This window comes from Pinus tabuliformis, chromosome 8 (genome assembly GCF_031772625.1).
Source record: "Pinus tabuliformis cultivar Carrire ecotype Pingquan chromosome 8, CPIR1, whole genome shotgun sequence".
Lineage (NCBI taxonomy): Eukaryota > Viridiplantae > Streptophyta > Pinopsida > Pinales > Pinaceae > Pinus > Pinus tabuliformis.
The window spans coordinates 649012596-649039766 of NC_142294.1; the positions used below are offsets into that span (position 1 = coordinate 649012596).

General features: G+C 36.6%; 1 protein-coding gene across 1 annotated transcript; it reads right to left on the minus strand.

Moving 5' to 3' along the window:
- Positions 1–214: 214 nt before the first annotated feature.
- Positions 215–3346, minus strand: LOC149237204 (cysteine-rich receptor-like protein kinase 2). The gene is made up of 7 exons (XM_089366776.1): positions 2336–3346; positions 2085–2222; positions 1845–1984; positions 1530–1740; positions 1200–1434; positions 906–1050; positions 215–805 (listed from the first exon to the last, which is right to left on the minus strand). Exons 1-7 carry the CDS (start codon positions 3153–3155, stop codon positions 437–439), a joined length of 2058 nt encoding a protein of 685 aa, XP_089222902.1. The 5' UTR covers positions 3156–3346; the 3' UTR covers positions 215–436.
- Between the last annotated feature and the right edge of the window lie 23825 nt (positions 3347–27171).

The window sequence follows — 27171 nt, forward strand, 5'->3', positions numbered from 1 at the left end:
AACAACAATCCAGTAGCAGATTTTCAACTAACCTAAACCAAATTAAGAAAACACCCAAACTAAGTCAACAAGTTAAATTACATCATTTAACAGCAACCAGACACAAATTCATAAATAAAATTATAACTTTCAATAAAACTACTATCTCCATTAAGTGTGAAAAGGATAAAACATAACACAGCATTTTATATATTTAAAATAACATTGATGTCAACTGATTTCCTAAGCCACGATCACGCGTTCTTTGAATCGAAGTATCTTCGTGAAAGACCACGTTTTACTCAAAGACCTCATCACATTCAAGATTAAAAGTCTAAATCTACTCAATCCATTCTATGGTGACAGTAGACAAATGTAAACGATTCCCAGATTTAAAAACCATTCTACCATTACTAAGAAATAATGCTTATAATGCCAAAGAGGCATTGTCTGATTTTCACCTCGGCTCCAGAATGCCTGATGAAGGATCAGCAGCTACAGAATGGATATCGGAACGTGTCGTAGAAGAAGTTGCCGTACTGCTTGATGTTTTGTCTGAATCAATAAATTTACCACGTTTAACATGGTGAGGATCGCTCGCGATATCCAGATCTACGAAAGCAGGCTTTGTGGGCGAAGGAAGATGCTCGGTTTCACTTGTCAGCATCGCCACCACCCGGAACATTGAAGGCCGCAAAGCAGGAGCTGCTTGCGTGCACAGAAGACCAATTTTAATTACTTTAATCCCTTCCTCCGACGAATAACCGGCCTCCAATGTGGGATCCATAATTTCTAAAGCTCTATCTGCTGTATATAGTCTCCATGTCTGTTTGGTCATATCAACAAAAACATAAAAACTTTAGTTAGCAAGGGATGTGATACTATAAGGAATTGAGAAAATTAAGATGACATCGACATAAACATACGCCTTCTATGAGAAACTCCATGTCTTCATCAGAACTCTGATTCTTTCGTCCGCTGATAATCTCAAGTAGAAGCACTCCAAAACTGAACACATCTGCTTTCTCTGTCAACTGTCCGCGTAAGGCGTACTCAGGGGCCATGTAACCTCTGCACAGTTTCATACGCAATCAAATCTCCATAACATAGCTACCTCAAAACAATATTATCCATATTCAGATATATGAGTTCTAATTGATTCATGTACGTCTGTAACTTATTGAAACAATTAGTTGGGAATCCTAGGAGAAAATCCTTACAAGGTTCCTGCAACTCGAGTGCTGACGTGGCTCTGATCTTCTGCAAAGAATCTGGCTAACCCAAAGTCTGCTATTTTGGGTCTGTGTTTATCATCTAACAAAATATTGCTGGCTTTAATATCTCTGTGGATAACCCGAATATGAGATTCTTCATGAAGATAGGCCAGACCACGTGCAGTTCCAACTATTATTTCATATCTCTGTTTCCAGTCAAGTAAATGTCGTTTTGTTGTATCTGCAATGCATCACAGACCATAAATATATTAGCTGAAACTACATATAAAATAAAGGAATCCAAGAAGCATGCAGGGATTAAGAACGAGTAGAAACCGAATAGAAATCTGTCGAGGCTACTGTTTTGGAGGTATTCGTAAACTAGCAGCCTTTCTGAGCCTTCGACTGAGCAACCAAGCAATTTCACTAGATTCCTGTGTTGAACACCACTGATAAGATTCGCTTCATTCAGAAATTCAGCATCTGCATGCCTTGTACCCATATAGAGCCGTTTTACTGCAATCACTCTGCCATCAGGCAGAATCCCCTGCAGATCGACAAACTTCAATTTTTTTTTTTCTCCAATTTTACTAGGTGCTGCTATTTCCGAATATCTAATTTATTTAATTGTAAGAGATATTAAACTCTCACCTTATACACGGATCCAAAACCTCCATCTCCAAGTTTGTTCTCTAGATTGAAATTGGAGGTGGCCTCTCTCAGAATTTCGTACCTGTAAATGAGCTCCGGATTCGCTATGCTCGACCTTAAGCCAGAATCTGCTTCCCCACCTGCAAAAGCAATTACAATGTGTCTATTTATCTTGCACACAACGTAATCAGAAGCACCTTAGGTCCTTAACAGTGAGTAAGTTAGCTGCAAGTTCAGGACCTCCGGTTCGATAAATCTCTTGCCGACGTTTTTGACGATAGCAAATATTCCACATCCAAATGCCTATGAGTGCAATTAATACAACCGTGGCAGCTACTACGCCCAGAATTATCCCAAGAACATTAGCTTTTTTGCCTTCTGCAAAATTTGCACAACAATTCTAATTTAATTGGCTATGTTTTATTTCACCAAAACAAAATCCTAAAAACAATACCATATTCCTTATCATGGTAAACAATGTAAGAACATACCAGAAGATATTGGAGGACTTTCTCCTGTCGGCGGAGAGAGAACGGAAGTGTTGAAAAATTCATAGACCTCGTAACGCAAATAGCAGTTCTTAGTTGCGAATTGTGCCCCAACAGCTCCACTCTGGCATCGGAATATATATGACAAGGCGTCTGTTTGGCATGATCCGCAACTTGTTCGGGACAGATCTCTCCAACACTGCGCCAAGCTGTATATATTCTGCGAAAAATTACCAGGCGCAGCAGCTGAATCTACAGCGAAAAGTTTGGGAGCCTCCGTAGCTCGAGCGGTAACATTTGAGAGCAGGGCCTTAACAGCATTTGTGAACTGCTGTGGCTGACTGCTATTGTCAGTGTTGCAGAGAACATTATATAGCAAACTCTTCCTACTCTCAATGTCGTTGTAAAAGTTATGATTGTCGTACCGCAAGAAGCAGCCGTCTAGTTGAATGAATCCAGAAGTGTTGTGGCATCCCTGAACAAGATTTGTTTTAGCCGTGGATGCGCACTGTTTGCAATCGGAAGAATCTAAATCTGCCCTGCACTGGACAAGCCCGTAAACAGTACTATTGCTGGTTCCCCCCTGAGAAACAATACTAGAGGTATTGAATCCGCTGGCATAAACATTTTTCACCAGTGAATCCAAAACCTTGTTCAGATTAAGCTGAAACGCGCTACCGTTTGTATATGTATAATTGCCGCTATTTCCACAACCGCTCCAAACGGTAGAGATCTCCGGATCAGCTGTTGCGAAGCGTGTACGTGTACATAGATAGAGAGTAATTAAAATGCTTCTCAGTACTTGTTTCATCGCCATCGCCATACCCACCTTCTTCGTGCCCCACCCCGGTCTGACCAGACGAAGGTGCTCCTATAATCAAATGCCCTAGTAAAATTCAAATTGTATATCCATTTTACTAAACCCTCGTCGACTCTGCACACGGGCTTCCGATCAAGGGGTTTTCTACCAGCAGAAGACAGAAGGAGTAGGATATTGTAACTGACATAGAAAATTAGATGCGCGACAAACTTGCCTGGAAGTAGACATAAACACTGAAATAAATTTTCAGAAGTGAAGGACATCTGTCGTCTTCCCACTGCGTACGTTTGTGTCTCCATTCAGCAGAGAGCGACTCGCCGTGACCCGCTACCGACTCGTCACATGGTGGTCGCGTTGGTAGATGTGGCAATCAGGTCTTCGAAAATGTAAATTTCCCTTTCATCAATTTATTAGTTGCAGGAAATGTATTCCCATTTACTAGGTGATATTCCTCATGTACCTAGCTCTTTAATATTTGTGTAATATATCTATATTCCTCATGTACATTGCTCTTTGGAGCAACTGTAATTTATGCTAAATCACCATGGGTATTCTTTTCTGGATGTGCTTGTTTTGCTTATTTTCTTGTACTTTAGTTTCGTGTTGTCTCGATTCGCAAATTGAGAAGAGTAACTTCCCTCTAGTCTTAAGCGGAGCTCTGCGCTGATTGGTTAAAAAACTGTATTTGCTTTGATAATGAACGTTGATTTAGGTGTTTTCTTTTCATAGGGGAGATTTCAAACACTTTGGGGACATTCATAAAGCCTTGAAACAATAGTCGTTCTAGTGGAGATTCTTATTGTCTGTCTACGAAGGGTAGAGACTCAGAAATTTAATGTTCATAATTTTAGTTTATGAGAGACTTGAAAATGGTGAATGTTTTAGTTAAAAATCACATTGTTAAAATGGTAAAACGTTAATGAATTATATTGAATCTTCGAGACTCATTTCGTTTGAACGTTTCAAATACCAATACACAAAAGAACTTTGAACCATGTTGATATGTTTGCATAAGACAGTCATTTGTGAACCAGACGTCCTCTTAGAAATGAATATATCACCTTAACATAATGAGGAAGGATAAGAGTCTTGTTTATCGTTTGCAATGAATTCGTTAAGCAATTCACTAATATATATGACTTAGCGTGGTTTTTTACATGGGTAAGATAATATTATAAGAACAATTGATTGAATTTTTTGTACTTGTTACATGACTAGTTGAAAAGAAAAATACACCAAAGGGAACCCGTAGTTTGAACCAAAAAAAACATACAAAAGGGTACCATGGAATTGAAGCACTCTTTATTAGAATTCATTTGAAATTACAAATTCAAATTAAGCAGTCTCTATGAGAGAACTCAAAGTTGTGTGGAAGACCATACGAGAGTGAAGAGGAGTCTGGTTAAAATGATTTATTAGAAATACTATAAAAAAGAAAAATTGTGAGAAGAAGCTCAAGGGCATATTTAAACTTGATCATTAGATTTCAAATTGTTTTTTTTATATAAAAATTGGCTAGTGGAGAGTGGTTTGGTGAAAAACAAATATTTTTTAAGTGGTAAATATCTAGGCATAGTATCTTTCTCATTTTGAACATGTGAACTTTTAGAAAGAAACACATGCTCTTAACCATTAGGCTCACTCAAGTTGTAGCTAGTAGCTACATAATACATAATACATAACAAGGGCTACATATTACCTAGTACCTGTGACTTAATTTAACTATAGTTTAATTAATCTAGTGCTTGCAACTTAACTAGCACCTTCTCTAATCTACATTAAAGTTGAAAAAAAAGTAAGATTTTTCATTGATATTTTTGGAAATCAAGAAATAATTAGCTTAGTGCATTTGAATGTGTATAAGCTACTTAGTGGAGACTTTCCATAAGAGGGAAAGGAAAAATTGGTGTTAAAATATAAATACTAAAAGTTTCCATAAGTGAAGTACCGCAACTAAATAATGAAATTTTGATACTTGAAAATAAAGTGGAATCATTAATGAAAAAGTTAAAAGAGTCATGACACATAGAAGTTTTAGCGGAGAATTGTACGGAATCATTAATGAAAAAGTTAAAAGAGTCATGATACATAGAAGTTTTAGCGGAGAATTGTGCACAACAAAGTAGAGATTGTTAATGAATCACCCATTGTTTTCCTAGTAATGCTACTCCATATCACATTTAAAGTGATAGTTAGTCAATAATTATTGCATATGGAGAAGAGTGTAGTTGTGAGGTACATGTGCATGTCCTTGAAGACCATGTTGGTTATCCAAATAACCATATAATTTATTATATATGTACTTTGAGTGGGATTGTAACCGAGTTTTTATCTTTGGAGAAGCTCAATCCATAAATGTCATGCACTTTGAGTGGGATTGTAACCCAGTTCTTATCTTTGGAGAAGCTCAATCCATAAATGTCAAGCAACCTAAAGATGTTTTTTCACTCAAAGTGGAAGATGTTTTGTAAAAGAAGTAATTGCTTTCGAAAAGTTTCTAAAAGTACACTATATAATGATGAAGTTTAGTGACATAATGTTATTCAAAGTTTATACTTCCAAGAATATTACAAATGATGGATGAAAGGAAATTAACTAAATGTAGGGGATAATGGATTTGGCTTTTCCTAAAGTGACTACCACATGAGAGATTGATGGGATTTGTGGCAATCATTGTCCCAACAATGTTCTTAATTAATTAATTGATGTATTTTATTAGCTATTCATGGAATGCGTAGTTGCAATTTTTGGAGTAAGACTAATTGTATAAAGCAAGGAAAAAAAATAAATACATTTTCCTTAATCTTCTATCCTCAATAATGGGCCGTCTTTATTTTTTTAATTTGTAATATACATTTTTAACTTTAAACATAAAAAAACATTAGTCTAAAGGATATTCTAAACACCAATAAGCACCCAATTTTATATAAATTTCTAATTAAGTGCAAACAGTTGATTAAGAAAAGGTACCATCTTTTATGACCACTGAAATTCATTACTAAATTAACTATTAACCCATGTTCATGAATTTTACCCTAGAAAGAACATTTTTTGGAGAAATTTTATGGGATTTTCCTTTAATATTATAATTCACTCACTTCTAAGATTTATCATTATGAAAGTGATTTAGATAATCATTGACAATGAAAAATTTTAATTTTTATGCTACTTTGTACTGGTGAAAGTGATTTGGATAATCATTCATAATGATAGTTCTTTAAATTGTGTCACTTAAAAATTAGAATTTATGATAGTATGATTTTTTTTAAATATGTTTTGGATTCCAATTATTTTTAAACAAGCTCTTAGGTATGTTCACATTGTGTAGCTCAATTTATGGTTTAAAATACATATTTGATATTACAATTATTATTTACGATTGGAATGTTATGGTGTAAGATATTGATCATTCTAAATAAAAACTTAGTGACATCCATCTTATAATCTTACACATGATGAATTTAATGGTATACATTTGAAAAGTTCAAATATCCATGCATACATAAAGAATGTTAGCCATCACCACAATTTTAGTTGGTATGGGTTAGATTATTTGGGACAGCATTAAGATGCTCTAAATTCATAGAGAAAATATATGTTAGATAAGGATATGAATATTTTGAAGAAGATCATAATTGTAGATGACATTTTTAGTGGTGATTCTAAACTTTCCTTTAGTGGGGTTTCACTTTTTAATGTTTGTATGAACCTTGACATCCCCAAAATCTTTAAGAGAATGATTTATGCAGATGTTGTAAGCTACTAAGTTTAGTATCTTGTTGTAGCGGCTACAACCACCGTCCAAAATTTTGCCTTAGCTTCGTTTTGGAGCATCCCTACCAACCTTTCACAGCAACATGTCTTGTCTAGTTAAGTACACAAGCTTCAGTGATTTTCTTAAAGAATGACAGCTTGTCCATCAAAGCTTGTTGCATCCCCCTCATAGGCTGTTTCACTGGACTTAGTCCAGTTGCAGGCTGAGCAGCTCCCTCAAGAAATTGCGCAATTCTGGAGGGAAACAAGCCTTCCTTCTAGAAATTGTGTAGTTCTGTTTGGAAACTTGCTGGGCTCTAGAATTGCGCATATCTGCCTGTCACTGTTCACTGAGAAAATTGCAATTCCTTCCAGTAGGGCTGCTCAGCCTAGAAATTGCATAATGCTGGGCAGAAATCAGCTGCTCTACCAAGAAATTTCACAATCCCTGTGGGCAGCCAGCTCAGTTCCCTCCCAGAAATGCACATTTTTTTCCTCCTATCTAATCAGATTGTTGCATGTGTAGTTGAGTTGATTGGTTCCCTCCTAGACCAAGAAAAACTGATTTGCATGCATGGACTGCTCCTCCCAAGGCAACATGCAAATGCATCCCTTGTTTCATGGATCTACTTTTAGCAATTGGAGGTTACATGCAACGATAATTTCAGAAATCTCCTACCAAGTGTCACTTTCCCTATATTTGTGGCATGCACTTCGTAACCTCAATTTTATCGAAACTCATCAATCAGATGTTGCAAATCTCATTCCTCACATTGGTCTTGCAACTTTGACATCCCACATTGCATCTAGGAGTCGTTGGCACATTCAACTCAATTGCTTTGGGGTAAGCCCGCTTTCCATGTCTTGTGTTGCGTTTCTAGCACTTTTTGTGTTTCGCTTCATATAAATGATGTATGCCTAATTTTAGTGAGCAGTTGCTATTGTTTTGATACATACAAGCTTGTACTAGCATCGTTTCAGTTTTCATTAACATCTCACTATTTTCGCATGCATGACACTATTTTCCACGGACGGTCGTCGTTGTGGTGACTCACTTCACACACATTCATGCTTTCCCATTTTCTAAATCCTTCACTTGCTATTTGTATGAATGATCATTCACTCTTGTTTGCACTCATCTCATCATTCTTTCACACTTCTCATGTTTTCATTCACTCGTCAGTCACACTAGGCTGCCTTGGCCCGGACCGTGCCTTTCCTGGCTAGAACTACACATTTGTGGAAGCAAAGGCTCTACCTTCCCCCAAAAAATTATGCAAGTCTAGCCAGACACTAACATCCAGGCTTGCATTGCACAATTCTTGGATGTAGTGTCATGTTGGCCCCAGAAACTACGCAATGCAGTTTGTTGGTTACATGTCACTGCTAACTGAAATTGCGCATTATGTAGTTTCAGTAGTCAGTAGGCCAGGCTAGACTATGCATTGCGCAGTTCCAGTAGTCAGTCAGCCTCCTGGCATCTGAAACTATGCCTGGCATAGTTTTGGTAGTCAGTCTCCCGACCTCCTGGGGGATATTGCGCAACCTTCATGATCAGTCACACAGGTATGTTGCAAGTCATTTCTCAAGTTCGTTTTGGTTTTCGACTGACATATTTCTTGCCATGAGTGTTTCCATGTCTCCAAGTATCACAGGTGTTCATCTACCTCTCAGCAGCACAGGTACAATGGTTTCCAGGAGAGCAGAGTCGAAGACACCATTCAGAGCACACTTGGGGATGCAGTCGATCAAGTGTCTATGGACTTGCCTACCCACGAAGACATCAAGTTGTTCGTAGACAAGGACATCAAGATATCACAGTAGAAGCATCACAACAAGAAGCACCATCAACAACAGTTGAAAACAACATACTGGATGCAATGAACGCAAGATGAAGGTTGTTAACAACATAAAGGCGAAACAAAGTTGCGAGCTCAGGTAGATCCATTTGTGATAAAAGAAACTTTGGAGACTCGGGCTATGAGGTGATAGCGCGACATGAAGATCACACAAAGAAAGAGAAGGAGTTGTATGTGCTGAAGCAGCAACTCAAGGAAGAACAAGAGCTTTATAGATGAGAGAATGAGTTGCAACAAGAACAGGTACAATAGCGGGCGCAACATGCACTCACGGATGAAACTGTGCCCATACAAGTTATAGATCCATCCTAGCAGCTAGCACAGAGCAGACATGGTGAGTAGTGTTGTTGATCGCATGCAAGGGAATTTAGCAACATGCATATCATTGTGTGCATGCAAGTGATCTAACCCATTTGGAACAGTCACGGAGGAAAAGATAAGAAGAAAGTTTGACTGGAGCTGAACATTCAGTTGACAGTTGATGTGCATGACCACCAACACAAACCAGAAGATCAACATAGACACTATGCATTAGCGTGTTGTCAGTTCAGCCGCACCCAAGAAGAACATGTGCATGTTAGCAGACGAGTTGGATGGAGGAGCCACACCAATGCCCTGGGATGCAACGGAGGCAAGATTTTGCTTCAGCAAGATGTTACCATGGAGTGCATACACACCATCATGGACAAACAAGCTTGGCATAAGCTCACCATCTTCACCATCATAATCATGTCAAAGAGTTGGTCTCATCACAATGGACCAAGTTTCAATGATGTCTTGCATGGCTTGCTCAAGCCATTTTGTCTCACATGGGCACATGTGCATTGTAATGTAACGTCTTGTCAAGTGGAAGTTCAAGTGTCGATAGTTGGATGTAACAGTCATAGAGTACATGAAGAGTCATGAGGGTAGAAGAATTATCACAAAGGGGAATGTCAAGGGTCACCCCACCCTTTTCTATAAATAGAACCTCGTAACTCATTGTAAAGGCTTTTGATTAGCCAAGTTGTTGGCATTATGACACAGGTTTGGCACTATGGCATAGGTGTTGTCCTTGATGGCAACTCACTCAGATGGCAGATCACAGTTCAAGCTCTCAGAATGGAAGAAAAATACATATACGCAAGTTCCTCATAACCAGGTCGTGTATACACGTGGTATTGATGATCAAAAGTCGCGTATGCATATACATGCACATTCATGCACTGAAAAGTGCGTACATGTGGGAAAGATTATTTTTGTGTCCATGGTATTTGGACCTATGGTTTTGGACCTTGGTATTGCGTCCGAAGTATTGAACCTAGGTATTGGGTCCCTAGTATTGGTTCTCTATGGTTTTGGACCGCGGTTTGGGTAAGGCCTAAGACTATAAAAAGGAGGAGATCATTTGGCAAAGGCATTGACCAAAGGATTGAATATCTTAAGAAGAGCAAGATCTGGAATACTAGTGATTGGTTTATGGTGCGTAGCTGAATCTGAATCAAGGAGGAACCTGAGCACAAGAAGATGGATAAGTTCTATTGATGGGTCAAAACTCAAGTCTTGAATAGTAGTATCTTTGTGTGATTTTGATCTGTTATATTTGGCGCATGACTTGATCTATAAATATGATAATCTAGGTATAATTGATGTCTGAATATTTGAAAGAGTGAATTATCTTTTATAGATCTATACGCAGGTTCGACATATCATAGGCGCATATACACGGTGGTTCAGTAAGTCAAAACAACGTATACGCTAGTTGGCCTTAATACTTCAGCGTATGCATGCAGGTTTCTGCATATTGAAGTAGCGCACATCTCTTGAAATATGTTTTAGCTACTTTTGTTTATTGCTGCAATGTTTTGGGTTCAGAATTGGTGTCTGGTTACTGTTTTCTGGGTACAACATTCAAAGAATTGACTATTTGATTCAGTTTTGTTTGGTGCAAAGGAGATTGGTTGATACAGATATACTTGATGTTTGATTGATGTTATTCATGGATCCAGTCTGAAAATTGATGAAACGTGGTCCCTGGAAGAAAATAGAAGGTTGTAGCATTTTGTAGGTCAACACCTACGTTCTAGTACCTCACCTAGTACAAGAGCTAAGTGGGTTGTAGCTCCCTTCCAGGAGAAGCTGGCGAACGAGAGAAGGTTGTAGCCTTCTGTAGCTAGTAGCCTGCGTACTGGTATAAGACTGCACCAGTACATAATCATTGTAAAAAGAAGTTTCTAATTAAAAGAAGATAGAGACGAATTGCAACAGGTGGTTTTCACCCACATTGGGTTTCCACCTTATACCTTGTGTTCTTATGTGAGATTGCCTGTTCTGTTTCACTATTCATGGTTACTGTTTATATGATTTGATGCACAGATTAATGATCAACATCTGAAGAATAATTTAAATTACAAGTCTGCTTATGTATGCTTGTTTCGTTTATTGAAGTTGTGTACATACGTGGTATTTACTAACTGAAGTAACATATACAAATCTGATTGTGAAATGAAAAATAATTGACCTAATAACACTGATTCACCCCCCCTCTTAGTATTATTTCCAACAATTGGTATTAGAGCAGGTCCTTCAGAAGAAGCTTGATCACTTGAAGGAAGATCTATCATCATGAGCAACTACGAAAAGGAAGCATCTATCGGGCCACCAATCTTTGATGGAAGCAACTTCGTCTATTGGAAGGTAAGAATCATAGCCTACCTTCAATCTCTTGGTACAGAAGTCTGGGATATTGTGGAAACAGGATATACATTTCCATCAGCAACTCCTACAGATACGACTGGTAAGAAGCAGTATGAAACAAATGTAAAGGCTGTCAATACTCTATTAGGGAGTCTATCTCAATTAGAATTCATTGAAGTTATGTATCTCAAAACTGCAAAAGAAATATGGGACAAGATCTTTCTGAGCTATGAAGGAGATGATCAAGTAAAATGAGCAAAACTACATACTCTCAGAATTCAATATGAAAATCTTAGAATGCACAATGATGAAAGTGTGGCTAACTATTTCCTACGTACAGATGAGATTGTTAATTGTATGAAAAACTTGGGTGAAGAAATAAAAGAAGTTGTTTTGGTTGAAAAGGTTCTAAGATCTTTTTCTTCTAAGTTTGAATCAAAAGTTTCTGCCATAGAAGCAAAACAGAATCTACAAAGCATTACAATGTCACAGTTGCACGAAATCCTAACTACTTTCAAAATGAGAAAAGGAGGACCATTAGACAGGAGAGAAGCCACATTCAAAGCCTCAGGAAAAGGAGATTACAATGATTCAGGACATATATCAGAAGGAGAGGAAGAATCAAACTTTGTCAAGAACCTTCAATGGGGTTCTAGAAGATTTAGAGGCAAGCTACCTTTTAAATGCTTTGCTTGCGGAAGAGTCAGTCACTATGTAGGCAAGTGTCCTCATAAATATAAGCTTGACAAAAGTAAGGAACTAGTTAGATGGAACAAAAAAAAGAATGTAAGTAAGAAGAGTTATTATACCCATGAAGACAATGATGGATTTTCAAATAGTGATGAAGATGAACAAGATAATTATTATAGAGTTTTGATGGCTTTTGAAGATGATGATTTCTTGGATGCTATAGATGAAGAAGGTATTTATGAAGAAATTTCTAAACTTAAAATTTGTTTAGAAGAAAATAATATGATTATAGATACTCTGACATTCCAACTTGCTGAAAGGTAAAAACACAATGAAAAGTTAGAATGTGAAATTGTGGGACTTAGAAAATATATTGAGAAATCAAAAGCTCTTAATCTTAGATTTGCTAAAGGATCTGAAACTTTAGATGAGATTATCAAAGTGCAGCATTCTCCTCTAATCAAGACAGGTCTTGGATATACTGAAGAAGTGTCTCAAGCACAGAAGCCATCCTCCTCCAAAACTTGTCTTGATGCAGCAAGGAGAAGTGAACAGGTTGATAATCGACAACAAAAGCATAATGCAGATCACCAGGTAAATTATGGACAATTTACTTCTAGAATGAACAGAGATCACTAAGTAAATCAGGGGCAATCTACTTCAAGGATGAATAGAAGCTACAACAAACCACAGGTAAATCATTCTCAATTTTCTTCAAGAATGGATGTCAATGGAAAATACAATCATTTGGTCAGTAGGTTTGATAATCGCAGGAAGTTCTTCAATGGCCAATGTTTCTCTTGTCATAACTTTGGACACAAAGTGGCTCAATGTGTTGCCTACAAGACCATCATGACTAGAGAAGCTCAAAGACAAAGGAGTATGTCTAGAATCATGAAAAGGACCTACAATAACTTTTCTGCTCTTGAGAATGAAATAGAATGTTCTATTTGTAACAACTTCGGTCATGAAGATTCTAAATGCAGGAGTAGGTTTCAGCAAACAACTCAGAAGGAGCAAGCTTCATTGAGTCCCAAAACATGGAGAAAGAAAGAACCGCAACCAGAAAGATGTGGGATAGCCTTATATGCAGAAGGATAGGAAAATTAGTGGTACATTGACAGTGGATGCTCGAAACATATGACAGGTGATAAAGAAAAACTTCAATCATATGGTGCCTTAGAAAAGGAAAAGAAGGTCTCATTTGGAAATGACACCCCTACATTCATAAAAGGTAAAGGTTTTGTTCTTTTGAAAGAAAAGGTCAAAGCTGGGAATGTTATGTATGTTGATGGCTTAAAGCATAATCTATTAAGTGTCAGTCAAATGTGTGATCAAGGCAATGAGGTAATATTTCGATCAAATGGATGTATTGTTTGTGAGCTTGATACAAGAGAAACAGTGATCAAAGGCATAAGAACACCAAATAATTTATACATACTCAAGGGAGGACAACAACAATGCTATCTAAGTGAGAATGATGAACACTGGTTATGGCACAAAAGATTGGGGCATCTAAGCTTCTCTCAGATAAGGAAAGCATGCAAATATCAGGTGGTTCGTGATCTCCCTGACATCAGAATTCCAGACAATACAATATGCAAATCATGCTAGTTTGGTAAGCAAACCAGAACTAATTTCCCCGAGAAGGAAGGATCAGCTAGCAGGCCACTTGAACTTGTCCATACTGATGTATGTGGTCCATCTAGGAAAAGGTCACCTCGAGGAGAAGAATACTTTATATTGTTCATTGACGACTTTTCCAGGATGTGTTGGATAGGACTTATGAAGCATAAAGACAAAGCTTTTGAAAATTTCAAAGCATTCAAAGCCTTGGTTGAAAACGAATCAGATCATAGAATCAAATGCCTTAGGTCTGATAGAGGTGGGGGGGAAATTTACCTCGAATGAATTTTTTGATTTTTGTGAAGAACATGGAATAAGAAGGGAATTCTCTACCACTAGGACTCCTCAGCAAAATGGAGTAGTAGAAAGGATGAACAGAACAGTTCAACAAATGGCTCGAGTTATGCTTGATGAGTTTGGAACTCCTGCAACCTTCTGGGGTGAAGCTGCATTTGCTACCGTCACTATTCTCAATAAGACAAACGTCCGGGTGAACAACACTCAAACTCCTCATGAACTTTGGTATGGTAAGAATCCTACGGTAAGATACTTCAAAATTTTTGGAAGCAAATGTTACGTCAAAAGGACTGATGAAAACCTTGGCAAGTTTGAACCAAGAGGAGATGAAGGCATTCTCCTTGGTTACTCTCCCCACAGCAAAGGATATAAGTGCTATAATAAAAGACTTGGAAAAATTGTTGAAAGTATTGATGTAGTGATTGATGAAGAAGGAAATGCTCCAAGGTAGGTAAAATCCAAAGATTTCGAAGATGATGAGGACTATCCTTCAACATCAAATCAGACTTATGACGAAGAAGAAGAAACCTATGAGGCACCAGAAGAACAGATAAGGGTGGAAGAAAAGTCCCCATCCAGGTACGTCTAGAAGAATCATCCTGAGACTCAAATTTTGGGGCAGAAAGAGGCAGGTGTACAAACAAGGAGAAGTATTTCTGAAGCTTCAAGCTATCTAGCATTGCTCTCCTCCACTAAACTGAAAAATGTAAGAGAAGAATGCAAAGATGAATGCTGGGTCAAGGCCATAGATGAAGAACTTGAGTAGATTGAAAAGAACAACACTTGGGAGTTGGTTCCTAGACCAAAAGATAAGAATGTCATAGGGACAAAATGGATATTCAAAAACAAGCTGAATGAAAATGGAGAAGTTATTAGAAACAAGGCCAGACTTGTTTGTAAAGGGTATTCTCAACAAGAAGGTATAGACTTTGAAGAAAATTTTGCACCAGTTGCTAGACTTGAGGCCATAAGAATGTTCCTTGCTCTTTCTAGCTTTCAGAAATTCAAAGTGTTTCAAATGGATGTGAAATCTGCCTTTTTAAATGGGGACTTAGAAGAAAAAGTGTATATTGAGCAACCAGATGGATTCATCCCTGGAAATGATCCAAAACTTGTATGCAGACTTAAGAAGGCACTCTATGGTCTTAAACAGGCTCCAAGGGCTTGGTATTATCGTCTAGACAAATATCTCCATCAACAAGGTTTTTCAAAAGGATCAGCAGATAGCAATCTATATATAAAAATTGATAATGATAAATTGCTAATACTTGTTGTGAATGTTGACGATATCATCTTTGGTAGCAATGAAGAAGCCATGAGTCAAAAATTTGCTTTGGTAATGTAGAAAGAATTTGAAATGTCCTTGCTTGGTGAGCTGACATATTTTCTTGGTTTACAAATCCAACAAAATAAAGACGGTATCTTTTAATCACAAACCAAGTACCTCAAGCAGATCTTGAAGAAATATAGCATGGAAGATTCGAAACCAGTGTGTACCCCTATGGTAATAGGATGCAGCCTCAGTGCAAATGATGAATTAGCAGCAGTACATCAACCAACCTATAGATCCATGATTGGTAGTCTCCTCTATCTGACAGGTACCTGACCAGACATCATGCATGCAGTGGGAATAGTTGGAAGATTCTGGGCAAATCCAAAGGAAGCACACCTTTAGCCAGTTAAGAGGATTTTCAAATATCTTCAAGGAACACAAAACTATGGCTTATGGTATCCTAGAGATGCAGATCTCACATTTCATGCATATACAGATGCCGATTGGGTAGGAAGCATGGATGATAGAAAAAGCACTAGTGGTGGTGCATTCTTTATCGGTTCTAGATTAGTATCTTGGTTCAGCAAGAAACAAAGTTCTATTGCTTTATCTACAACTGAAGCAGAATATGTGGCTGTTGCATCTTACTACACACAACTCCTTTGGATGATGCAAACTTTGCAAGATTTTCAAATCACTTGTACTCCACCTATCTCCATCTTCTGTGATAATACAAGTGCAATTAGTATTTCAAAGAATCCAGTCATGCATTCAAAGACCAAGCACATCCCTATCAAATATCATTTTCTCTGGGAACAAGTACTTGAAAAAAAGGTTAAATTGGAGTATGTTCCCTCTAAAGAACAAGTTGTTGATATACTCACCAAACCACTGCCCAGGGAGACATTTGAATACCTCAGACAGAAGCTGGGAGTAGTCGATGCATCATCTTGCTATTCAAACTTGTCTGTTTCAGAGAAAAGTGGTTGTACGTGAGTTTCATGAGGAGGATCCACGTACATACACCGGTTTATGTGGATACAATCGTGTATATGTTGGTTGAAGACAAAAAGTGGGCCAGGCTTTGGGTGAAAAGAGTCTGATATGGGTCTGACCATCTGGCACAAGTTCAGGGGGAGAATATATTCTTCTAATAATGCATTGTTGGCATTATCTTAGAAGATTTTGGTTCAATTTCACAGTTTTTTTTGGTTTCAGGTGGAACAGATGTAGAGGGAGAACATGGTTGCTGGTCTGAATGATGCTGCTGATGATATTTGTTTATAACTATCGTATTCTTGTTGTAGATATTTCGCCTCTATGTCATGTATTTCTTTTCTTATCAACGTCATGTAATAGCCTCCTTTGATTTCCCCACTATGCCTGGGATGGATAATGTAATGTTCTTGTTTTATCTTGCGTAAACTTTTGGTGTATCCCCACTTGGTTAGGTGGATGAGTCAATCCCCACTTGGTTGGGAGATGGATGTATGTATGAATCTTTGGTGGTAGGAAGGTCACTTATGATGTATAAAGTTATGTATCTTCTTGTAGACCTTGCCTACAGTCAGAGGGAGCATGGACAGCACAGTAGAGCAGAGACCTCAGCGTGTACTCAGGGGGAGCATAACCCTTTACCCTTGATGTCAAAGGGGGAGAATGACTTTGAATGATTTAAGGTTGCCATCAAGTCCAAAGGGGGAGATTGTTGGCATTATGACACAGGTTTGGAATTATGGCACAGGTGTTATCCTTGATGGCAACTCATTCAGATGGCAGATCACAGTTCAAGCTCTCAGAATGGAAGAAAAATACATCTACGCAGGTTCGTCTTAACCAAGTCGCATATACATGCAGTATTGATGATCAAAAGTCACATATGTGTATACATGCACTTTCATGCACTGAAAAACGCGTACATGTGGGAAAGCTTATTTTTGGGTCCATGGTATTTGGACGTATGGTTTTGGACGTCGGTATTGCGTCCGAAGTATTGAACCCAGGTATTGGGTCCCTAGTATTGGTTCTCTATGGTTTTGGACCATGGTTTGAGTAAGGCCTAAGACTATAAAAAGGAGGAGATCATTTGGCAAAGGCATTGACCAAAGGATTGAATATCTTAAGAAGATCAAGATCTGTAATATTGGTGATTGGTTTATGGTGCATAGCTGAATCTGAATCAAGGAGGAACCTAAGCGCAAGAAGATGGATAAGTTCTATTGATGGGTCAAAACTCAAGTCTTGAATAGTAGTATCTTTCTGTGATTTTTATCTGTTATATTTGGCGCATGACTTGATCTATAAATCTGATAATCTAGGTATAACTGATGTCTAAATATTTGAAAGAATGAATTATCTTTTATAGATCTGTACCCAGGTTCAACATATCATAGGCATGTATACACGCTGGTTCAATAAGTCAAAACAACGTATACGCTGGTTGGCCTTAATACTTCAGTGTATGCACGCAAGTTTCTGCATATTGAAGTAGCGTACATCTCTTGAAATATGTTTTAGCTACTTCTGTTTATTGCTGCAGTGTTCTGGGTTCAAAATTGGTATCTGGTTACTGTTTTCTGGGTACAGCATTCATAGAAGTGATTTGATTCAGTTTTGTTTGGTGCAAAGGAGATTGGTTGATATAGATATACTTGATGTTTGATTGATTTTATTCATGGATCCAGTCTGAAAATTGATGAAACGTGGTCCCTAGAAGAAAAGAGAAGGTTGTAGCCTTCTGTAGGTCAACACCTACGTACTAGTACCTCAGCTAGTGCAAGAGCTAAGGGGGTTGTAGCTCCCTTCCAGGAGAAGCTGGAGAACAAGAGAAGGTTGTAGCCTTCTGCAGGTAGCAGCCTGCGTACTGGTATAAGATTGCACCAGTACAGAATCATTGTAAAAAGAAGTTTCTAATTGAAAGAAGATAGAGACAAATTGCAGCAATTGGTTTTCACCCACATTGGGTTTCCACCTTATATCTTTTGTTCTTAGGTGAGATTTCTTGTTCTGTTTCACTGTTCCTGGTTACTATTTATATGATTTGATGCACAAATTTATGATCAACATCTGAAGAATAATTTAAATTACAAGTCTGCTTATATACACTTGTTTCCTTAACTGAAGTTGCGTACATACACAGTCTTTACTAATTGAAGTAGCGTATACAAATCTGATTGTGAAATGAAAAATAATTGACCTAATAATATTGATTCAGCCCCCCTCTCAGTATTATTTCAAACACAAGCTTCTGATAGGACTATCTTAGAGAAAGCTTGGACAATATTCTAACGAGCCTTGGCTTCTCCACTACGCAGAACTATAACATCTCTTTGGAGGAGCAAGCAGTTGTGGTTGTAATGTTCTGCTGCCAGAACTAGTAGTTGGACATGGATGTATTGTATGATTGGAACTTACACTTCTTAATATAACGGAGCCAACACATTTCATGCATATGTTGTATTGTATTTTATACTATCTCATTTACTCTAAATGATATATGTATTTGTTTGCTTATGCATGCATGTATGAACTATTCTGTATAAGTATGTATGAATCTTTCTAAAATGTGTTGTTGGTTTAACAATCACTTTAGATTGCTCTCTAACTTGCTTTCCAAGTTGTGATGCATCTTCGCTAGTGTGTTCCCTTCCAAGCGGCGTACTATTACAGGTTTTTAAGGGACACACTCACTTCACCCTCAGTGTCTTAGAACTTCTCATGCACCTTCCTTGACTTACTACAGCTGTCACAACCTTGCTACCAACAGGGACATCTTACTTGCCTATGTGCGAAATCATAGTCAAGGCATTACCGTACAACCCACTTCTGGCACTTCTACACCAAACGGATTAGGGTCTAATTGGGACTTCTTACCAGGAAGATCCCCTTACATGTTGGTGAGTCTAGCACCATCAACATATCTCTATGCCTATTTCACTATGAATTATTTCAGTAGAAGTGACAAAATTGTCATTTCTACATTGAAGATATCCACCCTAATGCATTTTTCGTTAGAGGAACTTAGTAAATGATGTGTCACATATAAAAAAATCCTTATTAACACATAAAAATACAACATTGTTATGGTTAAGAAGTTTTTTTGTAGTTAAGCAACTTTACGAACAATGGAAACAATTTCACCAAAGAAAACCCCAAACTATATAAATATATATCAAACAATCCTTTAAACTCATGGAAAATAGGCATATCATAGATTTTAGCGTAAAATTTTGAAGTACATAAGTGGTCTTAGTCCCTATTTTCAATAATATATTGATTTTTTTTTATGTCTATATGCTTTCATATGCATTTAGTTTGCTTTGAAGTTTGAAGAAAAGTTGCAACACTGGAAATAAGAATATTTTGCAAAATGAAACATGAATTCAAGATGTCAAATAATATGGCATATTAATAAAATATACCTATAAATAAGTACAAACCATCAATGGAGACCATATTTGATAAAAGTATCAATATTGTGAAATGGTTGACTACCACAAGTAGTCATGGTATGATCTACAAGGCTATCTATCAAGTGCAACCTTTGTTACAAAAAGAAATTCCTATTAAAGAGATGCATATGAAAAGGTACAGTACTTAAAATATTTACATGTCCATGATATTCAATGCAAACTAAAGGTTCCAATGATATTAATCTTTTCCATGCATTTTGTAAAATCATGATCTATAAAGGTGTACAGTACGAAAAAGGAGAGACGTTTTCAGACAAAAGTATGGTACATCCAAGTATGATATACATACCTTCATGTTTAATGGTATCTAAGATTATTTGATTTCTACCACCTCTATCAAACATTGGCATTTCCTGCTACACATTATCCATAACCTAGAACCTATAGTGAAATAACACAAGAATCAATTTCCTAACTCATTAATATTAGTTGTAGTATCTAGTCAACCTTATCATAGATTTCATCAATTGTTATGTTACATACTTCAAAACTGCATGTATTATCTGTGGCTAACCATTCCTTCAAGACCACATGAGGGTCGTTGATGACATTCATTAAATGTAAATGTATGGGTTCAAGATTAATGAAAAAATCAAAATAGCAAAACAAGATAAACAAAGTGAAACATTTCAGTGCATCAAATTTTTGTTCAAGTATGTTAGCATTTCTTAGTGAAAACAACGATCTACACCTTTTAGCCCAAATTTTGGTGCAGTGGTGCTCAATACTCTTGAAGAGTAGACAAGTAATATATATATATCCATCCAAGTGGTCTACTAAATTGTTTTTTACAAGGAATAATAAATTTTATATTTTTTGGTTTTGGGTCAAAAATTGAATTTTGCAATTTTAAGACTTTTTAGAGTGTTTTTTGGGTTCTTAAAACCTTTAAACAAATATTAGAGAATTCCCAAAATATGTATGTCACTCCAAAACTTCCAATGCATATATTTTGTGATACATTTGAGTAATTGTTGGAAATTATGGCTTTGACATGGTTAATCGTGTCAATAAAATAGTAGTTGTGTCCACCTCAATAACCTAAGCATTCCCAAGTTAGTCCTACACATGTCTACATGAGAGACCTATACATGCATATTTCTATAGAATTTCCACGTTATAAGAATTCAATCCATCATCAAGAACATTGTATATGTGGATCAACAATAACATGTGACATCTCGATTAAATTAGCCAAAAATACTGGAAGCCATTGCTACTAAAAACCATGTGGGACATATTTTGGGAAAGTTTGTATAAGCAACAAAACTTGCTAAGAATATATATGTCAATGCTATTTGAAATTCGGTGGGGATTGGAAAGGAGAGTTAAGACTATTTTCTATGTTAGGAATCAGCTATAACCACTATGGGATCATTTATCTTCAAGTGGATTTGCATTTAGTTATTTTCTCTTTTGCATTTCAAGAAAGTTCATATGTAGAAGAAAAATCCACTCACTTTTGTAAAATGAGAAGACTCTTAGAGGATAGTCCAAATTCCTGATGGTGTAAAACATGCTCCTCTTGAGATTATATTAATAGATAGCATTCTCGGGAGGCAAAGCTCACTCCATGAGAATGGGAACCTATGGAATTTGGTAATATTTCATTCTTATCTTGTGCGTTTATTTACCTTTGATGTTTCAATCCAAGTGATTTAAATTTACAATGTGCAATTGATTTTCTGTAGTATACCAAGGGGGGATAATATGGGGTACAAAGGGAGGTACCCAAGGGAATAATGTAATAATGGGATAGGCCATAGTAATAAATAAGGTGGTTAACCCATATCATGTAAGGGACCACAAGTAGTTAAAAATAATGTAATAAGCCCATGGTATTAGATAGATGGTATTGAGGGAACCATGGTAATGACCCATGATATTGTATATATGAGGCCTATATAGAGGCTAGAGACTCCCCGTTGAGAGGTGTCAAGAAATATTGCATGAACAAGCATATGGCTTGTGGAGTGTTCTCCTTCCTTAAGGAGTGAATGTATGGTGTTCCCTACCTTAAGGGTTTTTATCAATAAAGAAGCATTTCTATCTATATTCAGATCTTGTTATTTATTGGGTTGTTTCTATTATCATATATTTCTGGGTTAGATCTATAACAAGTGGTATCGGAGCTATAACAAGTGGTATCAGAGCACTTTCTTGGGCAAAAGTGGAGAATTTTTTTTTTGCAGGAACTTTCTAGGGTTGTGAGTTTGCAGATCAGATCTCTATGTTTTGGGGAAAAAACTACAAAATCTAATTGCAAATCTGGATTATTTGTGAAAAAATACCAAAGTTCAAAACAAAAATCGGCCAAATCGGAGTCCGGATGAAGGAGATATCGCTGATCTAAAAATAAATGGTGTTGCAGACATTTTTTAGGGTGGCGAATTTGCAGATCAAATCTATATGATTTGGGGCAAAATCTGCAATATCTAATTGAATATCTGGTTTTTTGATGAAAAATACTCCATTAAAAAAAAAAATCAGTTGAATCGGAGTCCGAGAAGGAGATCTCGTTGATTTAAAAATTAGTGTTGTTGCAGACATTTTTTGGGGCAGTGAGTTTGCAGTGCAGATCTATATGTTCTGGTGAAAAATCCATAGAATCCAATTGCAGATCTAGATTATTTGTGAAGAAATACCCAATTTCAAAAAAAAATCAGTCGAATCAGAGTTCAGATGAGGGAGTTGTCACTGATTTAAAACTAGCTATTTTTTCAGCAATTTCTTGTAACGACGAGATAGTTGCAGCGTAAATAGGAAATTCTAGTGCCTAGATCAGGATTTATATCACATGGGAAGATGCAAAATGGTTGTTCCATTTCCGAAAGCAGGTCATAATAGGGATTCTGAGCAATATTGATTGAATTGTGGCCATTTCAAATTTTCGCCAAATAAGCAATTTGTTTTCAAAAACCCTCTTCATGGCTTATAACAATATGTTTTTTACAGGAAAAAAATAATGGGTCTTCTATTGAAAATTTTATAGCACATCTTAAGCTTGACTTCCCAGGGTGTTGGAAGGACAAAATAGGGTATTATTTGAAAGATGAGGCTACTATATGGTGGAAATCACGTGACAGTGAGATTCTAAAGTTATGTCGTGTTGACGAAATTGAAGAACTACTTTTGGACAAATGGTCTCATACTAGAAAGGAGGAAACCAAAAAACCTAGCAAAGATTTTATTTTTGCAGGAAAGAAGGAAACCAAGAAACCTAAAGGGTTATTTTTTACTGGTATCTCATTATTGTAGGTTCATAGATTGATTCAGAAGGAGAAGATCATTGTGTCTATAAATCCTAGTTGCAAGCATAATTTTATCAATGTTAATTTGGCAAAAAAATTGCAAGTTCCAGCAAAACACATTGCAAACACACAGGTTGATAATGGGGATGTTCAAGTTTATAAATATTTGAAGCTTTCTATGAATAAGTATGTGTTGCATTGTGACTTTTATACTTCAAATATGGATAACATGGATGTTGTTTTGGGATATCCTTGGATGGAATCTGTGGGTACTATCAATATTAATGTGTTAGAAGAAATTCCTGAAGCTCTGGTATAAAAAGAAGAAAATTACATTACAAGATATTTCCATTAAGACCCAAATAGAAGATGTTCTAGGGACTGACACATAAGATGATGAGCCCTTGATGGTCGACAACCAAACACAAACATCAAACCAGGTACAGGTAGAGTCCAAGGAGGTTGAAGCAGAAAATGTTTCAAGTACAGATACATCAGATGAGGAATCAGTGGTTGAAGTAATATTGGAAGATAAGCAACAAGAAAAGATGCCACAACATGTACCAGCTACCAATTAGGCTCCATTAGGTGGTGAGTTAAGGAAAAAGACACCGTGGCTTAAAACTTCAACATATCACCACCCACATCACCCCACAAGAAAACAACCAAGAAGATGGCAAAAAATTAGCCACAAGGACAACAACCCTGGCATGACAGATAGAGAGGAGCGATGATCCACACAGAAGAGCCACGACGGTTAGATTCCATCTCAAGCGAGCGAGGCACCGGCTAGATCGATGGTTCACCTTTCTCTAGGATGGCTAGATGCACGTGCATGGTACCAGTGGACTACTCTTTTGAGTAGATCTTATTATTTGTGTTCTTCCCATGTTTCGGGAACGAAACATGTTAAGAGGGGTGGAATGTAGTATACCTAGGGAGGATAATATGGGGTACAAATGGTGGTACCCAAGGGAATAATGTAATAATGGGATGGGCCATAGTAATAAATAAGGTGGTTAACCCATATCATGTAAGGGACCACAAGTAGATAACAATAATGTAATAAGCCCATGGTATTAGCTAGATGGTATTGAGGGAACCATGGTAATGACACATGGTATTGTATATATGAGGCCTATATAGAGGCTAGAGACTCCCTGTTGAGAGGTGTCAAGAAATATTGTATGAACATGCATATGGCTTGTGGAGTGTTCTCCTTCCTTAAGGAGTGAATGTATGGTGTTGCCCTACCTTAAGGGTTTTGATCAATAACGAAGCATTTCTATCTATATTTAGATCTTGTTATTTATTAGGTTATTTCTATTATCATATATTTCTGGGTTAGATCTATAACAAGTGGTATCGAAGCTATAACATTTTCTCACGAGGTGTGGTGTGTTTTTAATATTTACGCTGTAAGGCTTTCCCTCTTAAAAGAACTTTCCTCTTTGCTTTTCTGTCATAATTTTGAGACTTTGGATTAACCTATTAGACAATTAGAGAATGTTAAACAGTTGGATCATATGAAATTAGTTGGAAGGCAGAGAAAGTTATAGATAAGAATGAGGTGCAACTATTTATATGTTCGGTTTTGAAACAATCTTAACCATTTATGTCCAACCTTATCAACTCTGATTGGAATGCAGTTAACCAACCCACCACATCATTATCGTAACCATCGGTTGATTTGATGACCTCTGTTTGCATCGTGAAAATACAACTAATAGTGTGCAACCCTTCAATATTCTACAAGATTCCAAGCCACATGAATGTAGCTTCCTTTCTACAGATTTGTTCTTGGTTCTTCAGGCTGCTTAGCACTAACTAGTGTTATATTTTGGTTCTTCAGACTTCTTAGCGCTAACTAGTGTTATGTTTTGAGAGATAGTATGAGCAACAGATATTTCACATCAAAAATTTGATAATATTGCTTTTTACATAGTTTCTGATTTTATTTTTTTTTGTAGCTTGATTTTACACCATACAGGCCTTTTGTGAATTTAGTGGGACAGGGTATCGAAACTATGAATATAAGCATTAAGTAGATATGACGATAGCAGGGTAAGGATTTAGTTTGGAAAAAAAATGTACGGAAAATTTATTTTGACGACATCCGGTTGTGTGTCATGATTTCAAATATTGACTTGGCATGGTTCATTGTCTTTCATTAAGACTTGCAGGTGTCTTTCATACTTTTTGGCAATAGGTTGACTCTCTGGATGATGCTTTTGATATTTTGTTGCCCAGTAACAGATTGAACTTTGTTTCATTTTCTTGGATGTGTACAGAGTATTTGTTTTTATCCCTGTGAAGCTCATGTCTTTGGTGAATTTTTCTTTTTTGCACTCACAAATTAGCTTTGTTGTAATTTTATTTTGTGAGAAGTGTCACCACAATTCTAGCAAAATACAGGATACAAAAGAAAACAACTAGAAATGCTATACCTTCCTCGCTTCACAACACCGAGGTAAGTTCTTTTGTTTACAATCATCGTAGAATACCTAAGTATCAAGAAAAAAACAATTATAATAATTATATCTTTTTATAAAAAGATATTGCATTATCGGTTGAGAAAAAGCATATGTTATTGACGCTTATGCTATCGAGATGGTTCTTATGTATACTAATTTTGATCCCGATCTTACATATTTGACCTGGTTATATTTCTACGTAATCTTATTTTAGACGTAGGTATTTCTACCTAATTTTATTTAAAAGTGAATGGCAGGACCCAATGATGAATTGCAAGAAAAAAAAGGCACATATTGTTCATGTGATCTTGTTTAAATGCATGAAAATGGATAGCACACAAAAGATACAAAGCCATTATAGAAGCAAAATCTTGTAGCTTTTCAAGCCCATGATAGAGTTCCCAAATTGTGTTATGAGAGTATTAGCAATACAAGGTTCGTGGAGAATGTCATACTTATTTTGACTTTGTGAACTAAAACTTCTAGCTTGAAGCTTCTAAAATATGGTGAAAATGGTCTATTGAATTGAAACAAAGAAAGAAAATTTTTCATGTGAATTTCTCTACATTTGAAATATTCCTTACTCTCAACAAATAGATATTGAAAAAGAAACCCCATACATAGTGATGGAACTCATAGGTATTTTAGTGCACATAGAACACCACCCTAAAAATTCTATACTCTTTGATCACATGTTGGAATTGACATAAAAAATGACTCAAAATGCGCATACATTCTCTTGAATCTCTTCTAACAAAAACTATTATCAATTGCATTGTGAATTAAAGTTGATATGATATTATTTGTTCTATGAAATGTTTAATTTAATTCATTTCGTTATAACAGTTGGCTATGGTGTAGTTCATGAATTTTAATGAAGATCAATTTTAGAAATCATTTGGAATTAAGGTGTTCTGCATTGCCTTCATTTTGAACGTATTCTAGAATATTGGCATGCTTGGAATATACTTGAAACATAACATATGGTCAAAAAGAAATGCCAGTAAAGATCCCTGAAATGTATTCCTTCTTCTATGTTGTCTCCTTACGGCGTTTCCATTGCAACATGTGGTGCAATTGCTAGTATAGTGCAATTTTTTATTTCATAGACTAGTTTCTTTACCGAATCTTTTCACTTGTAATGGAAGTCATCATATGTAGAACAAGGAATTACCTCACTCATGCAAGAAGATTTCCCGGTAATAGTAGGGTTCCCATCTGCATGATCAAGATCACTGGCATGATTTCCTTTTTACATGGAAGCATATTAGATAAAATAATTCAAGTTCAGCTGTTGTATCCTACATACATAGTGCATGACATCTCACAAGTACATTAGAAACCCCAGTTGATGATATTAATGCACACATCTTCTTTCTCTAGAAAACATATATAAACACTCTTATTTAGTAAACCAAATGACTAGTATAAAATATCATGAACAAGCATGGAAATAATTTGAAAAATATCTTGGAGTGGAATATGACTTATTTTGGTATTAATGTTAAATGCAAGAACACAATACAAATTTGAAATATTTCACCTTGGGGAAGTGATGTGAATGGTTTTGAATTTATTTATTTCGGGAATGGTTTCCTCTTGAGGATTTTCTCACCAATTTTGGAATGATTGACTGGTAGTTACTCTT